Source organism: Oryza sativa, chromosome 2 (assembly GCF_034140825.1).
Source record: "Oryza sativa Japonica Group chromosome 2, ASM3414082v1".
Lineage (NCBI taxonomy): Eukaryota > Viridiplantae > Streptophyta > Magnoliopsida > Poales > Poaceae > Oryza > Oryza sativa.
In genome coordinates, this window is record NC_089036.1 from 22,315,706 (window position 1) to 22,328,911 (window position 13,206).

Consider the following 13,206-nt stretch of genomic DNA (forward strand, 5'->3'; position numbering starts at 1 on the left):
TTACTCAAAATAAATAAATACTTGATATTTTGTATATATATAGTCCAACTCATCAATGGATTTTGAAATAGTTAGTTTGAAAATATAGAGATGGTGTTTAATTGTAGATTTGTGTTGAAAGTAGTTTTATAATCTTATAAAAAACTTATTAGATTTTATAAATTAATTTTAGTATAAAATTATGATAAAAGGTATAGCTCGATTAATATGAAAAATCAAATGTCAAATGCTTTTACAAGAGGGAATATCCGTTAGTTACCAGGATATATCAAGCTAAGTCTTGTTCTTTTCCATGTGAATTAATGCGTTATTTTCCATGCGTGCTGCCACTAAGCTAGATGCCTAGATGGGACACTTTCTCGTATGTTTTCTAGGGTTTTTTGGGTATATGTTAGGCACCAGGCAACTTTTTCTTGAAGGAAGACTTAGACAACTATTATTACAGTACCTACAGATGTAATTCTAACATGTGATTAGTTTTTTCTACCCTGTCAACGATAATTACAGTCTACAGACGTAAACTCACAAAAGTACGTACTCTGCACGACGACATCAATCAATGGTTTTCTTTTTTCCAGATTTTGATTGATTGGCCTAATTGTTGTTGGGCCTATAGAATTACATAGTCGTGGACATCGGGCTAAGGTGGTGTTTTAATCCATGTCACATCGGATTGGATATTAGTTTAGAGTATTAAATATAGAATAATTACAAAACTAATTGCATAAATGAGAGCTAATTCGCGAGATACTTTTTAAGCCTAATTAATCTATAATTAGCACATGTTTATTGTAGCATCACATAGGTTAATTATGGATTAATTAGACTCAATAGATTCGTCTCGCGAATTAGTCCAGAGTTATGGAATGGGTTTTATCATTAATCTACATTTAATATTTCTAATTATGTGACAGTGACTAAAAATTAGTCCCCCTATCCAAACAACCCCTAAGACCGGGAGGGGGTGGAGGTAGAAACCGAAAGTCCTACCACGCGAGTGATCGCCCGGGGCGATCAGGACGTGATTCCCCCCTCCTCTACGTGGTTTCCTTTTTTGGCACCGCATTACTTTACTATTTTAGTAAATTTATGCATCTAAAGTTTGTACATCTCAAGTTTACACATATAAAGTTTATTCACCTAAAGTTTAGAGACCCAAAGTTTATAAGTCAAAAGTTTATATATCCGATTCAAATTTGAATTTGAATTTAAATATTTTTTATATATAGTATTTCTATACATATAAAGTTTATATACCTAAAGTTTATATAGACCCAAAGTTTATAAGTCAAAAGTTTACATACCTGATCCAAATTTGAATTTGAATTCAAATATACCCGTTTTAAATTTGAAGTTGAATTCAAATATTTTTCATATATAGTATTTTCTATACATAAATTTTTACAACTTTGTTTTTTTATTTATTTTTAAATTTATGGTGTAGTAGGAAGAGAAGAAGGGGAAGAGGAAGAGAGAGACTAGCATATAGGGGGGTTGGGGGGTGATCGCCCGGAGCGGTCACCCGCCCATTAGCACACCCCCGGTAGAAACGACAATGAGGACTTTGATAATTAGGTGATACTCGTGATACCGGTTTCTTTACTCTACGGCTAAATCACTAGGTTTAGTCTTAACTAGTTGTACATGATAATGCGTGATGTTTCATTTTCTTTTTAAAGGTATTATCTGAGTCAAAGTTTGTCTGCGGAAAAATCTTATGGTCTTGTCTTTATTGATTTGGACCATGCATGACAACAAGTATAATATGTACGCGCATCATTCTATTTTCAGAGGTGTCACTTGGGAAAAACATTATTCATAGTCTAGGTCTAGACTCAGTTTAAAATAGATTATTAAGCATATTGTTGTTGTGAATTATCTATAAGAATAAATTAGATATTTTGATAAATAAACTTAACAAATAAGTTCAAACAAATGATCTAAGCAACACGGTAGTTTTTTTAGAAAATATATTTCAAGTCAAATTTAAAAATTCAACTGTAAAATTAAAACATTCAAAAGTTCTAATTAAAAATTTAAAACTTACTGCAAAATTAAAACTTTCAACCTAAATTTTAAAACTCTCAACTTAAAATATGAAATTTAATTTCTACCCAAAATTTGAAACTAATTTTAACTCAAAATTTGAAAACTTGAACTCAAATTTTCAAAAGTTTCAATTCTATCGAAACTTACAACTCATTATAAAACCTATAACTCATCTTTTAGTTTTTATTTTAGAGAAAAACTAGTGGACGGAATCCCGTGGGGACGGGATACTTGTAACGAATAATCCCAAACCCCAAATCCGTTTCTTCTCCACCAGATCCGTTTCTCCTCCTCCTTTCTCTCCGATTCTTTCTCTCCATCTTCCACCTCCCTCCCTACTCCTCGTCGGGGTCGGGGTAGGGCCCCGGCGGCTCCGCCTCCTACTCCGCATGGCCCCGCCACTGCACGCACCGCCTCTACTCCTTCTCCTCACCGGTGTCGCCGCCAATGGCCCCCGGTCATGAGGGTCTCTCCCGGCGAAGGTGGGGGAGGCAGAGGTGGTTGTGGTAGTCTCGTGGGTGCCCTGGAGAAGCGTCTGATTATGGGGGTGGTGGCGGAGGAGGAGGAGGAGAAGGGAGCGACAACGACATTGGAGACGAGGTGGCCACCATGGAAGTAAGTCATTCTTGACTGGTATCAGGAGGTATCACGGCTGATACCAAGTATCATGCCTGGTGCCTTAGGAAAACATGGCTGATACCCACAAGTATCAGCCCTGGTACCCAGGTACCAAGGTCTGATACCTAGGTACCAGCTGGTACCCAAGGTATCAGGTACCAGCCAGAACACTCATAGGTACTCCCTCCGTCCCAAAATAAGTGTAGTTTTATACTATTCACGTTCAACGTTTGACCGTTCGTCTTATTTGAAAATTTTTTATGATTAGTATTTTTATTGCTATTAGATGATAAAACATGAATAGTACTTTATGTCTGATTAATTATTTTTAAATTTTTCACAAATTTTTTAAATAAGACAGATGGTCAAACGTTGGGTACGGATATCCACGGCTGCACTTCATTTTGGGACGGAGGTAGTACCAGGTGTAAGGAGGGAGATATCATGGCTGATACCCACAAGTATCAGGCCTGGTACCCAGGTACCAAGGTCTGATACCTAGATACCAACCTGTATTCAAGGTACCAGGTACCAGCCAGAACACCCATAGGTACCAGGTGTGAGGAGGGAGCGCATGCCATCGTCGTCGTGCCCGGCCAATGAACCTCTTGCTGCCATTTGCTATCCTCTCATTCCTTCTCCTCCTCGACGTGCTTTCTCCCTTTCCTTATGTTGATCTGCCTAGCAAGACAAGGAGAAAAGACGTGGAAGCTCAGCTATACAGGAGAAAGAAAGGAGAGGAGTCATTTTAAGTATCCCGTTCTAACAGGATCCCGTCCTCTAGTCTCTCTCTTTATTTTATTATGAAAGTTATTAATAATGTCCCTAACTCGATCAGCATTTATCATCGTAAGTTAACGTGCTTAGCATTAATTTTGGCGAACCCCATGCCGAATCGTCAGGGGATGCGAAGGACGCATACATATGACCTTAATTACCTCCTCGCGCGTGCTCCCTCCGTCCAAAAAAAAAGATAAATCCTGGGTTTCCGTATCTAACGTTTGACCGTCCGTCTTATTTGAAAAAAATATGAAAAAAATTAAAAAGATAAGTCACGCATAAAATATTAATCATGTTTTATCATCTAACAACAATGAAAATACTAATTATAAAAAAAATTCATATAAAACGGACAATGAAACGTTGGACACTAAAACACAGGATTTGTCTTTTTTTGGATGGAGGGAGTATTAGCTAGGAAGCTCCCCTTCGTTCCACACAAACTCCACTGCACAACTCTTAATTCTGTTAATGATTCCACTATGGGTTCACGCACAGGTAGCTCGATCTTTGACTCATTTCACTCACACTACATCTCCTAGGGAACAAGGCATCCGGATCCCATCCCATTCTAGGACAGTGCATGATATTGGTACAGCTACAAACCTAGCGCCAAGACTCTGAAGATATATTACAACGTCGTACTATATATGTGTATCAAAATGTAGCATTATAGTATAGAATAGAACATAACCTAGTGTTATATATAAATCTGAATAGACTTCTATACAGACAAAATATAATAGCTCTACTAGAGAAGATATTTTTGCCAATGTTGGGTATTTTTTTCGTAGGTGGATATGGTTATCGGAGCGAAATGGCCGTCTAAAAAAATGTAAACTGGGTTGAAACTGGCCGCGAATCCTTAAGCGGTCCATCTACAAAAATACCCTTTATTTTTGCAGGCGGACCTATTATGTGGTCCGCCTGCGAAAGTTAGTGTGGGATATAAATAGACTTGACATGAGGGGATTTTTTTTCTAAGTCCTTAGTTCTCTCCTCCTCTCCGGCTCTCCCTCACCTCTCCTCTTCCTCAACTCTCTCTCCCTGATCAACTCCCTCAGCGACTGGCGGCGGGGGGAACCGGCGACAGCGAGGCGAGCTGAGGCACGGGGTCAGCAGCGAGGGGAACCGACGACGGCGAGGCAAGGTGCGGGGTCGCGGCGGCAACGGCGAAGTGCCGGCCGGGATGGTGATGGCGACGACCAGTCAGCGCAGCTCCCCTCCCCTCCCTCTCAGATCCGGCTAGAGGGGGGAGGGGGGAGGAGAGGTGGCGGCGGTGGCGGTTCTCCTCCCTCCAGATCCGGTCGGAGGGATGCCGAGGGAGGGCGGTGGCGACGGCGGCGGTTCTCCTCCATCCTAGATCCGGCCAGAGAGAGCCCGAGGGAGGGCGGCGGCGGTGCCCCTATAGTTCCCCACTTCTCCTCACCTCCTGTCGGTGGCGGTGCCCCCCAACCCTAACCCTAGATCGGTCGGAGGTGGGTAGGGGCGCGGTGGGGGTGGCAGCGATTTTTTTTTTGTTTATGGAGATGATTTTTACAGGCGGGTGACTGGGCCGCCAGGCGATTGCTTTCAGGCGGACTACTCCCCCGCCGGTAAAAATAGTTTTTGGCCGCCTGAAAATACTATTTTTGTAAGAGTGTAGTTTAGTATAGAATTGAACATAACCGAGTATTATAAATCTGAATATGGCTTCTATACTACTACATGTCTACATCTGTCTAAAAAGACTGCAGTTTTGCACTGTACATGTCCAACATTTAACCGTCCATCTTATTTGAAAAAAAATTATAATTAGTATTTTTATTGTTATTAGATGATAAAACATGAATAGTAATTTATGTTTGACTATTTTTTTAAAAATTTTTTATGAACTTTTTAAATAAGACGGACAGTAAAACGTAAATAAACAACTACATTTAAAATGACGGAGGTAGTAGTTTGGTATTATGGGATGGATAAAATAACCACCGTGTTAGCGAGAATTGAATCTTGGTCCCAGCAATGATGACAACCCGACAGTCTATTAGTTAGGAGCGTATCACGTACTTTACGAACCTCTCTTCTTTCTTCATCTTTTCAATTAAAGCTTTACAACCTAATATAACACACAGCAGATATATATGTCCGAGATAATTATTCCAATGTGATATACATGCACACGTGTGAGTCGTCGCACGAGATGGAAATTTCACAATCACGAGCTAGACTAACTGCACCAAAGCTCCCCCTACGCCCGTACGTAGCCGTTGCCCGGACGGGATCTGTAATTATATGCAATGCTATCAGACGACGACGGGATCTAGATTTTCTAGAGACTGGTACGCATGCCATCAGACGACAGGATCTAGCAATCGACAAGTCCCGGCCTGCAGGTTGTTCGCAATATATATATATATAGAGCAGCGCAGCGGCAGTCCGAGCTACTACGCCGAGACAGTGTGGTGGTGAGCCGGTGATCGATCTTGCATCTTGCGAGCACACGGGATTCCAGATCGATCGAGCTATAGCTAGCTAGCTAATTAGTTACCACGTACGAACGAGTACTTTACAACTCGATCAGTTCATCAAATTAACTCGATCAGTGGTTAAGTTTCGCACGACACACGCGCGCGGATCGGAAGCCATCATGCAGATGCAGGTGCTCACCGCTGCTTCTTCGCTCCCTCGCGCGACCTTGCTCCGGCCGGCGGCTGCCGAGCCATGGCGCCAATCTTTCCTGCAGCTGCAGGCTCGTCCAATCCAGCGACCAGGTAATAATTAATACTCCCTCCGTATTTTAATGTATGACGCCGTTGTCTTTTTGACCAACGTTTGACAATTCGTTTTATTCAAAATTTCCATATAAATATGAAAGTATTTATATCATGCTTAAAGAACATTTAATGATGAATCGAGTCATAATAAAATAAAATAAATGATAATTGTATAAATTTTTAAATAAGACGAATGGTCAAACGTTGAATAAAAAGTTAACAACGTTATACATTAAAAAAATATGGAGGTAGTAAGTATCAACTATTCATCATGCTGCGCGTGCATTCGATCATATCCTGATCGATCGATGACCTCAACGAACGGGGCGTGCATACATGCATGCTTACCTGTGAACTGTTCTACTGCACACGTTCATCGCACGATTCATAAATCTATCGATGGAGGTCCTGTTTCGGGTGTTTCTGATAACTACAGCTCCTTCCAGAATCTCAGCTAGCTCTCTTGAATAATTTATTTTTACAGTAGATTCTAAGAATTTGTAGCTATAAAGTAAAATCTAAAATTGTAAACCATATATCAGAAGCTGAAAAATCCGGTCCTTTTAAATTATTTTCGGTTGGCTACTGGTCAGCTACCTCTCAGAAGGCAAAACATAGTCTAATATCCATGCCTAATTATCTTTCAGGTATCATGCTACACTGCAAGGCCCAGCTACAGGGGCAGGAAACGCGCGAGCGTCGTCAGCTCGACGACGATGAACACGCTAGACCACCACAGGGCGGCGACGACGACGTCGCAGCAAGCACCAGCGAGCTACCCTACATGATCGAGTCCATCAAATCCAAGCTGAGGGCGGCCAGGAACAGCCTCGGCGAGACCACCGTCTCCGCCTACGACACGGCGTGGATCGCGCTCGTCAACCGCCTCGACGGCGGCGGCGAGAGGAGCCCCCAGTTCCCGGAGGCCATCGACTGGATCGCCCGGAACCAGCTGCCCGACGGCTCGTGGGGCGACGCCGGCATGTTCATCGTCCAGGACCGGCTCATCAACACGCTGGGCTGCGTCGTGGCGCTCGCGACGTGGGGCGTCCACGAGGAGCAGCGCGCGAGGGGCCTCGCCTACATCCAGGACAACCTCTGGAGGCTCGGCGAGGACGACGAGGAGTGGATGATGGTCGGGTTCGAGATCACCTTCCCCGTTCTCCTCGAGAAGGCCAAGAACCTGGGCCTGGACATCAACTATGATGACCCTGCCTTGCAGGACATATATGCCAAGAGACAATTAAAGCTCGCAAAGTACGTGTTACATACTTCCTCTGGCTTTTAATAAATGATTTTATTATCTTATATATACACACACATATATATTTGATCACTCGTCTTAATAAAAAGTTTACGTAATTATTATTTATTTTTATTGTGACTTTATGGTTCCATAAAGATCCTTCAAACATTACTTACATGTCAAAAAGAGAAAAAAAAGCATTACTTACATTTCCTCTATATATATTTACCTAAAATTCTTAAATAAGATGAATAGTTAAATGAAAGTTTCTTAAATATACTAACGAAATTGAAAAGGGAAAATTTACAATTCTTAAGAGGTATCAAGAGATATTAAAAAATTTAATGTAAATTTGGTATCTTCTAATACTGGAGATACTAATTAAGAGCTACAAAATATTTTACACTAGAAAATATAGTACTATCTCCCTTAGTATCACTTTCTCAAAAAATGAAAATATTTAATGATCTATATGTCTGGAACCATTAGTTAACCAGCTGTGACACTTCGAAATTAATTGCAGGATTCCTAGAGAAGCACTGCATGCTAGGCCGACCACCTTGCTCCATAGCTTAGAGGGAATGGAAAACTTGGACTGGGAAAGGTTGCTACAGTTCAAGTGTCCAGCTGGCTCCTTACATTCCTCACCTGCTGCGTCAGCTTACGCTCTCAGCGAAACAGGTGACAAGGAGTTGCTCGAATACCTGGAAACAGCCATCAACAATTTTGACGGTGGAGGTATAAAAATCATGACTAGTACTAAATTTTCAGCTAGTCAACCAAAACCAGGAAGTGACGAGAAAAACAGATTTTATTAGGGTGGAATTTTACCGTTCAGGTTTATTTTATTCTTCAATTTAATTTGTTGAGAAATTTTACGGTTTTTGAGAGATACCAAGAGGTACCAAAACTTTTAAACTACATTTTTGTATGTTTTAGTAGTGGATGTACCGAGAGCTAGCTAGATACTCCTAAATTTCACAATTGAAAATGTTCCTCTTTAAAACCGTAAAATCACTGTAATTTGTTTCATTTCAGCACCATGCACCTACCCTGTCGACAACTTTGACCGCTTATGGTCGGTCGATCGGTTGAGGCGGCTAGGAATATCGAGGTACTTCACGAGTGAGATTGAAGAATACTTGGAGTACGCCTACAGGTAATTAATTTACAAACAGCTCGTTCAGAAACGAAGTGTTGCATGTATGCACATTAATTTTTAGGCCTTGTTTAGTTCCTATTTTTTTTCCCAAAAACATCACATCGAATCTTTGAATATATGTATGAAGCATTAAATATAGATAAAGTGAAAAACTAACTGCACAGTTTGGAAATCGCGAGACGAATCTTTTGTGCCTAATTAGTCTATGATTAGCCATAAGTGCTACATGCAACCCACATACGCTAATAATGGATTAATTAGGCTTAATAAATTCGTCTCGTGGTGTTTTCAGGTGAGTTATGAAATTAGTTTTTTCATTCGTGTCTGAAAACTCCTTCCGATATCCAATCAAATCTCCGATGTGACACCTAAAAATTATCTTTTCACGAACTAAACCAGACCTTACCGGGTTTGAGACGAAGTGTGACTAACTACATATACGCGTGCACATTTGAAACTAAAAGGCACCTGAGTCCAGATGGCATGAGCTACGGCGGGCTCTGTCCGGTCAAGGACATCGACGACACGGCCATGGCTTTCCGTCTCCTCCGTCTGCATGGCTACAATGTCTCATCATGTAAAAAAACAAAAACTCACATTTTCTTCCAAAAGCCAATGCATGCTGCTTTGATGAGTACTTAATTACTCTGTGGATGTCTGTGTTTTTCTCAATATTTGTAGCGGTGTTCAATCACTTCGAGAAGGACGGGGAGTACTTCTGCTTCGCGGGGCAGTCGAGCCAGTCGCTGACGGCGATGTACAACTCCTACCGCGCCTCGCAGATCGTCTTCCCCGGCGACGACGACGGCCTGGAGCAGCTCAGGGCCTACTGCCGCGCCTTCCTCGAGGAGCGGCGAGCCACCGGCAACCTCATGGACAAGTGGGTCATCGCCAATGGCTTGCCCAGCGAGGTACGTACTGTTGCAAAATTGATAAATATATGGTTAATTGTATTTAATTTGTTACTACTAAATATTAGTAATGCATAGGGAAATTTGGCACAGCATATTTGTTCCATCCTACTGAAATTTGACAATTCTACCAAATCTACCGAAAATTTGGTATTGCTAAATTTTTTTGAACAGAAATATTGTCAAATTTTGGTGAACATGCCCATATATAGCAATCTATTTTCGTAGTAGTAATCACAAAGCTCGATCTAGTACAGTTAAGTTGACAATAATCTATTATTATTACTTCGATTGCTGAAATGAAAATGGGGGCATATATAGGTCGAGTACGCGCTGGATTTCCCATGGAAGGCAAGCTTGCCGCGAGTCGAGACGAGGGTGTATCTGGAGCAGTACGGCGCTAGCGAGGACGCGTGGATCGGCAAGGGACTCTACAGGTGACGAGCTCTTCGATCTAATTAACCTAGGACTACACGCAAAATTAAAAAAAAAATTAGTACCTGAAGGCTAAAGCCGCATCACGTACGTTTTTGTCATCTTTGTTGTGTTTTTCTTCGCATACTTTCAGGATGACCCTAGTCAACAACGACCTGTACCTTGAGGCGGCAAAGGCTGACTTCACCAACTTCCAGAGGCTCTCCCGGCTCGAGTGGCTCAGCCTGAAAAGGTCACCACACGTTCCTCTTAACTATCAATATCACAACAACTTAATTTATTCCCTAATCAACTAACAGTCTGATACGACGAACCTACGATGTTTTTATGTATAACGCGGTTGACAAAATAGTAGTAGTAATTAATTAATATATTATGTGTCACTTCACAAACATATAAACTTACATTCAACATATACAATTAGTAACAAAATTGACAAATTAGACAACGAATTGTGTGCTCTACTAAAGTCAATTTCATCTTTCTTTTATTTTCCTATTTATGTAATTTGAAATTACTACATCTGTCTTAAAATGTTGTAATCTATAATGGGATTTGACTCACAATTTTACTACATATATAGGATGAGATTTGATCCATCCAAATCTCATCCTAGATTGTAACATTTTGAGATGGAGGAAGTACATCTATGTGCATGTATGTGCAGTGATAAATATTCGTTTTGCTAAAACTTTTAAATTTTTATTATATCTTTTTTGGATGACATGAAAAACAAGGAGATGTTCACTCGAGAGAGGGACGAATAGACTTTCCGTCTGATATGATATTACTCTACTGTGTAACTAAAGATGTTTCTTACTCACAAGCGTGCGTATGCATCATGCTGCGCAGGTGGTACATCAGGAACAATCTGCAAGCGCACGGCGTGACCGAACAGAGCGTGCTGAGAGCCTACTTCTTAGCCGCGGCGAACATCTTCGAGCCCAACCGGGCGGCGGAACGCCTGGGATGGGCTCGCACGGCGATCCTCGCCGAGGCCATCGCGTCACACCTCCGACAGTACAGTGCCAACGGCGCCGCCGACGGCATGACAGAGAGGCTCATCAGTGGACTCGCCAGCCACGACTGGGACTGGAGGTTTACTCTTCGGCCGCTCATATATACTTTTTTAATTTCTTCAATGGATTTCTTCCTTCAAAAAGAAAAGAACATAATTAATTATTCTTATAATCAAATTACATTGTTGGAGCAAGTTTAATAATAATAATAATAGCCAACTATTAGCTGCAAAAATTAAAACATCATTTATAACCAACCTAATAGTCCACTTATAAAATATTTAGTTATAGATATATATATTGCATCATTAATATCTAATCCACTCATCTTTCACACATAGTTTTTATTTGAACCTGTGTTGCAGCTAGCTATAAATTAATTAATTTGTAGCTTATTTTTCTTCTCTCTTCTTTTCCCTCCTCAACATAAGAACAAATGTGAGGTGGTAGCTTGTACAACCCGATTATATCATCTTATTGTGCTCGCCTATACAGTGATTCATGTAAGATTTTCGTTTGCGTGTGTGCAGGGAATCAAAGGATTCAGCAGCGAGGAGCTTACTGTACGCACTTGATGAGCTCATCGACCTCCATGCGTTCGGCAATGCTTCTGACAGCCTACGTGAAGCGGTAAAATTAACTTTAAACTGATGACATGGTGTGTTAATTAATTTACCCTGAAAATTTTAACACAGTTCAATGTGTTCTGTTAACTGCAGTGGAAGCAGTGGCTCATGTCATGGACAAACGAGAGCCAAGGATCAACTGGTGGGGATACCGCATTGCTGCTAGTTCGCACAATCGAGATCTGCTCAGGACGGCACGGTTCAGCCGAGCAGAGCCTGAAGAACAGTGCAGACTACGCCAGGCTTGAGCAGATCGCCTCTTCCATGTGCAGCAAACTTGCCACCAAAATTCTTGCTCAGGTACGTGCATTGATCACTCATCATCACGAATTACAAAAATTAATTAAAATGCTGCTTGAGGTTTTTTTTTTAAAAAACATGAATTATGATCAAACAGAATGGAGGAAGCATGGACAACGTTGAGGGTATAGACCAGGAAGTGGATGTTGAGATGAAAGAGCTGATCCAGCGTGTCTACGGGAGCAGCAGCAACGATGTCAGCAGCGTGACGAGGCAGACATTTCTCGACGTGGTGAAGAGCTTTTGCTACGTCGCTCATTGCTCGCCCGAAACAATCGATGGGCACATCTCCAAGGTTTTGTTCGAGGATGTCAATTAGGAAAATGGTTGACTACTAGAAAGGCAATAAAAACAAGAGTTGTGTCTACCAGCATGGCTCGTAAAGTGATGACTGCGAAAATTTTCTCAAAGTGAGATGAATTTAGTCGATATTTGTTTCACTTGATGGTACACCAGATACACATGTTGTTATAAGTTGTCTGATAGCTAGTATACTATATATATATATATATATATATATATATATATATATATATATATATATATATATATATATGAATATGTTCTGAAGTGAGACGTCAGCTATATGAATTGTCTTATTTCAGAACAAAACTTTGCACATCGATATGCCATTAAAAATAAATATGTAAATATGTGAACCTTTTTTTCTTTGTGCTCTTTCTTTTGTTTCCCATCTCAATGACTACGAGTTCTAGATCTTCTTTGCAAATAGAAGAACTTTGCAAACATACTACCGTGTCGCTCTCGTAGGCATCCTTCATAGCTCAAGTGGTAACTACTTTCCATGAAGAGAGGGCCATGGAATACACTATTGTAGTAGCTGAAATGGCGGATTCCCTTGCTATATTATAATACCTCGCTCCTTATACGGGGGCAGCCCTGGCTGAGTATTTTATTTACCGTGAACGACGTACTTTAATAATTTATGACGATCTCTCCAAACAGGCACAAGCTTATCGCCAAATGTCCCTTATATTAGGAAGACCGCCCCCCCCCCCCCCCCCCCCCGTGAAGCTTACCTAGGGGATGTTTTTTATTTGCACTCACGCCTTTTAGAAAGAGCCGCTAAATTAAATTCTCTTTTAGGGAAATGAAGTATGACTGCTTTACCAACAGTTACGACTCAATCTGGAGATGTTTCCGTCTATATTCCTACTAATGTAATCTCCATTACAGATGGACAAATATTCTTATCCGCAGATCTATTCAATGCCGGAATTCGGCCTGCTATTAATATGGGTATTTCCGTTTCTAGAGTAGGATCCGCGGCTCAAATTAAAGCC

At 41.0% G+C, this 13,206-nt stretch overlaps 1 protein-coding gene across 1 annotated transcript; it reads left to right on the plus strand.

Moving 5' to 3' along the window:
* The first annotated feature begins 5,867 nt into the window (after positions 1-5,867).
* On the plus strand, positions 5,868-12,372 carry LOC9266189 (ent-copalyl diphosphate synthase 2-like). Its single transcript, NM_001428221.1, has 12 exons — positions 5,868-6,200; positions 6,851-7,460; positions 7,973-8,187; positions 8,488-8,608; positions 9,076-9,188; positions 9,293-9,522; positions 9,844-9,959; positions 10,091-10,189; positions 10,810-11,055; positions 11,507-11,606; positions 11,696-11,902; positions 12,000-12,372. The coding sequence occupies exons 1-12, from the start codon at positions 6,077-6,079 to the stop codon at positions 12,219-12,221; spliced, it is 2,403 nt and encodes an 800-aa protein (NP_001415150.1). The 5' UTR covers positions 5,868-6,076; the 3' UTR covers positions 12,222-12,372.
* The last annotated feature ends 834 nt before the right edge of the window (positions 12,373-13,206 follow it).